The sequence below is a fragment of the Rhinopithecus bieti genome, unplaced genomic scaffold (genome assembly GCF_001698545.2).
Source record: "Rhinopithecus bieti isolate Rb0 unplaced genomic scaffold, ASM169854v2 scaffold_15117, whole genome shotgun sequence".
Taxonomy (NCBI): Eukaryota; Metazoa; Chordata; class Mammalia; order Primates; family Cercopithecidae; genus Rhinopithecus; species Rhinopithecus bieti.
In genome coordinates this window covers 215,666-219,467 of record NW_016808014.1, presented here as the reverse complement: position 1 = coordinate 219,467, position 3,802 = coordinate 215,666, and the positions used below count along the sequence as shown (strand labels likewise).

The window sequence follows — 3,802 nt, the reverse complement described above, 5'->3', positions numbered from 1 at the left end:
TCACGTGATCTGCCCGCCTCAGGCTCCCAAAGTGCTGGGAGTACAGGCATGGGCCACCAGGCACAGCCTTTTTATAAAACTTTTAAAAAATATATTAAACTGTTCTACTAAGTTCAAAGAAAAAAGCTGAGATTTGAAAATTAAGCAAAGATTAAGGTTTCCAAGTATAAAATTGTTTATTCAAAACTATTCATAAGGAAAACTAATTAAAAAAAAAAACCTATTCATAAGACTTGGGCTGGAGCCTGGCGGAATGGCTCATGCCTGTAATCCCAGCGCTTTGGAAGACCCAGGTGGGCGGATCACCTGAGGTCAGGACCAGCCTGGCCAACGTGGTGAAACCCCGTCTCTACTGAAAATACAAACAAAATTAGCTGGGTGTGGTGGTGCACGCCTGTAATCCCAGCTACTTGGAAGGTGGAGGCAGGAGAATGGCTTGAACTCAGGAGGCGGAGGCTGCACTGAGCTGAGATCACGCCATTACACTTCAGCCTGGGTGACAGAGCAAGGCTCTCTCAAAAAAAACAAAACAAAACAAAACAAAAGAAAATGCTGGCCACAGTGGCTCATGCCTGTAATCCCAGCACTTTGGGAGGCTGAGGTGGGCGATCACCTGAGGTCAGGAGTTCCAGACCAGCCTGACCAACATGGAGAAACCCTGTCTCCACTAAAATACAAAATTAGTCAGGCGTGGTGGTGCACGCCTGTAATCCCAGCTACTAGGGAGGCTGAGGCAGAATTGCTTGAACTCAGGAGGCGGAGGTTGTGGTGAGCTGAGATTGCGCCATTGCACTCCAGCCTGGGAAACAAGCGAAATATTGTCACAAAAAAAAAAAAAAAAAAAAAAAAAAAAAAAAAAAAAGAGAAGAGAAAAGAAAAGAAAAAAAGACTCGGGCCAGGCACTGTGGCTCACTCCTGTAATCCCAGCACTTTGGGAGGCCAAGGCGGGTGGATCACTTGAACTCAGGAGTTCAAGATCAGCCTGAGCCACACAGGGAAACCCCATCTCTATTAAAACAACAACAACAACAATTAATAAGACTCCTGACGTCATAAGTGAATAACATATACCCAGATTACTGATAATCTTTCAAAAGCTCCCATACCCATTTCATTAGTGATTGCTGCACTCTCCCTACTATGTGCACAGTTTTGCAACATGAGCCCAGCCAGCATCTACCTTCCAAACACAGTCTTGTATCAACCAGGAAGAGACAAATAAGGGAGCAAAGCTGGTTTCATTTTAAGGTATATTTTATCTATTAATTAATGTCTCATCAAAGGTAAATAGTAGGCCAGGATTCTCCTTCTAATCTTATTGATCAACGACTGGAAAACTAAATGCCCCAGTTAATCAAACTGCTTTATTAAATATAAAGACACTATCTACAATTTTAAGTAAAAATCACACAGTTCTTTAGGCATTCATATGTACGATTATTTAAGTGCTGCAGATGTACTTGGTCAGAAAACTGAACTAATTTTCACTAGCCACAAATCTTAGAAATTGCTTGCAGAAAAAACTCTTGGTTAAGTTGTTTACTTGAACAAAACAGACAAAACCGAAGTGAAACAATTCTAGCCATTTGAGCTTTCTGGTTGCCTGGACAATGAGGGAGAAAATGATTAAAAAACAGAATAGAAACATTTTTATTTTATCCTACAAAGCAGTGGTTCTGAGAGTGCTGTTCTCTGGATCAGCAACATCAGCATCACCTGGGAACTTGTCAAAAATACAAATTGTGAGGCCCCACCTCAGACTTACCCAGTCAGACACCCTGGGGCTGGGACCCAGCAATCTGTTTCAACAAGCCTAACAGGTGATTTTGATGTGTACTTAAGTTTGAAAACCCCAGTTCCAGAGTCAAGAAGATACTCAAATTTGTTCTGTGGAAATTGCCACCATCACCAAAAGGAATGAAATATGTTCTGTTTCCCTGCACATTTGAGTTCCTCCGGGCTTGGTCTTATGATGAAGGAATTTTCAAAGATTTATTTGACCTAGAAGTTTATTTCAGCCCCAAGTAAAATGGAACACAAAACATTTTGCCAGAGGGAAAAAAGAGCAAGGAAATTCCTCTTTGCTATTGGTTCACAGCCTGTTCCAAAAGTCAAGTGATAAACCTTGAGCAACAAATCAACAATTTAAGGCCAGGTGCAGTGACTCACTCCTGTAATCCCAGCACTTTGGGAAGCCAAGGCGGGCGGATCACTTGAGTCCAGGAGTTCGAGACCAGCCTGGCCAAAATGGCAAACCCCGTCTCTACCGAAATTACAAAAATGAGCCAGGTGTAGTGGTGCATGCCCGCAAATCCCAGCTACTCAGGAGACTGAGACATGAGAATAGATTGAACACAGGAGGTGGGGGTTGCAGTGAGCCGAGATCATGCCACCGCGCTCCTGCCTGGGCGACAGAGCAAGACTGTCTCAAAAAAAAAAAAAAAAAAAAGAATTAACAATTTAAGTTTAGAAAGCTATTTCACCATGTATTCTGCAGTTCACTTGAGAGAAGAGTATTCTGTCACAGAAAACAAGAACTCTGCCAACATCTACATTACATCAACAAGTATTGGAACACAAGTTTTACCCACCTGCAGATGAGAGGTAACATAAAGCCCATCTAAAGTGGAAGACTGCACTTGCACTTGGTCCCTAGCTTCCAAGATTCTTCATTGGCCCTTCCCTTTTTCCTATATGGAAACTATCAGATACAATGCAAACATTACTTTTCAGTTAAGCTATTTGATAATGTAATGGCAATTCTTGTATTAACTAAACTGACTTAGCTACAATGTAACATGGTGACTATAGCATACATAGTATCCACAGATGGACCTGTGTGCACACACAACAGCCTGCAATGGTTGAGCCTTTAACACCAACTACCATTGGCCTACTTTGTGTTTTTAATGCCCTGCTTATGTACAAGGGTGTTGTTCTTGGAATTAAATCCTGAGATATAGTGATGTGGCTTATGTCAGTTACTTGCTTTCACTCATGATCCATCCTTCCCAAATATGGCAGCTGTGATTCAGTGGAAAGAGCATCAGTCTGGGCATCAGAAGACCTGGGTCCTAGCCCCAGCTGTAAGACCTTGGACACATCACTTAACTTCTTGGCCTCCACTGATTTAGCAGTAAAAATGAGACGCCACCTGATCCCCAAGGTTGTAGGAAATGAAATAGTAAATATTTAAAATGTGTTATACATCATAAAGCTGTATACATCCATTCACTCCACACACATTTATTGAGCAGCTATTATTTAGCAGGCAATCTTCTAGGCACTGAGGATAAAGGTGTAAACAAGAAAGCAAAATCCCTATCCCTAAGGAAGCTTCCATTCTAGTGGGAAGATTTATTAACACAAAGGACGGTTACCCTCATTCAAGTTTTGTTTTATTTTATTTTAAGGATTCAGATTCCCAACAGCCTTCTGTGATATGATGGAGACTTATGATTATAGGATAAAGGTAACTTTTGAACTCAAGAACATTGTTGGGCAAAGGTCAAGTAGATTTATCTGACTTGTTTAATAACTAAGGGTTCCTCAGTTGTAACCAGTTCCTCCTAATCATTATCTCTGGAGGCAGAAATTATTCTAACCTACAGAAGACAAAATAAATGTATGTGATGAGAGCAAAGTATATCACACTGAATGCCATGTTCAATAATTAAGGGCAGGAGTAGACAATCCTATTTTTCTGCATCTGTTACAGTCACTCCTGGAACTGAACTGGCCAAAATTGACATGATCATATTCCAGAATTTCTCATCCTTCCTGATAAAAAAAAAAAAAAAAA

General features: G+C 41.0%; 1 protein-coding gene across 1 annotated transcript in view; it reads right to left on the bottom strand.

The window, feature by feature from the left end:
• The window catches only part of NKRF (NFKB repressing factor), a 14,850-nt gene extending 12,149 nt beyond the window's left edge, over positions 1-2,701 (bottom strand). The window contains exon 1 of the mRNA XM_017885157.1: positions 2,592-2,701. Within this exon, the coding sequence (XP_017740646.1) occupies positions 2,592-2,620 (29 nt within the window). The 5' untranslated portion in view covers positions 2,621-2,701. The remainder of the gene's footprint in view (positions 1-2,591) is intronic.
• Between the last annotated feature and the right edge of the window lie 1,101 nt (positions 2,702-3,802).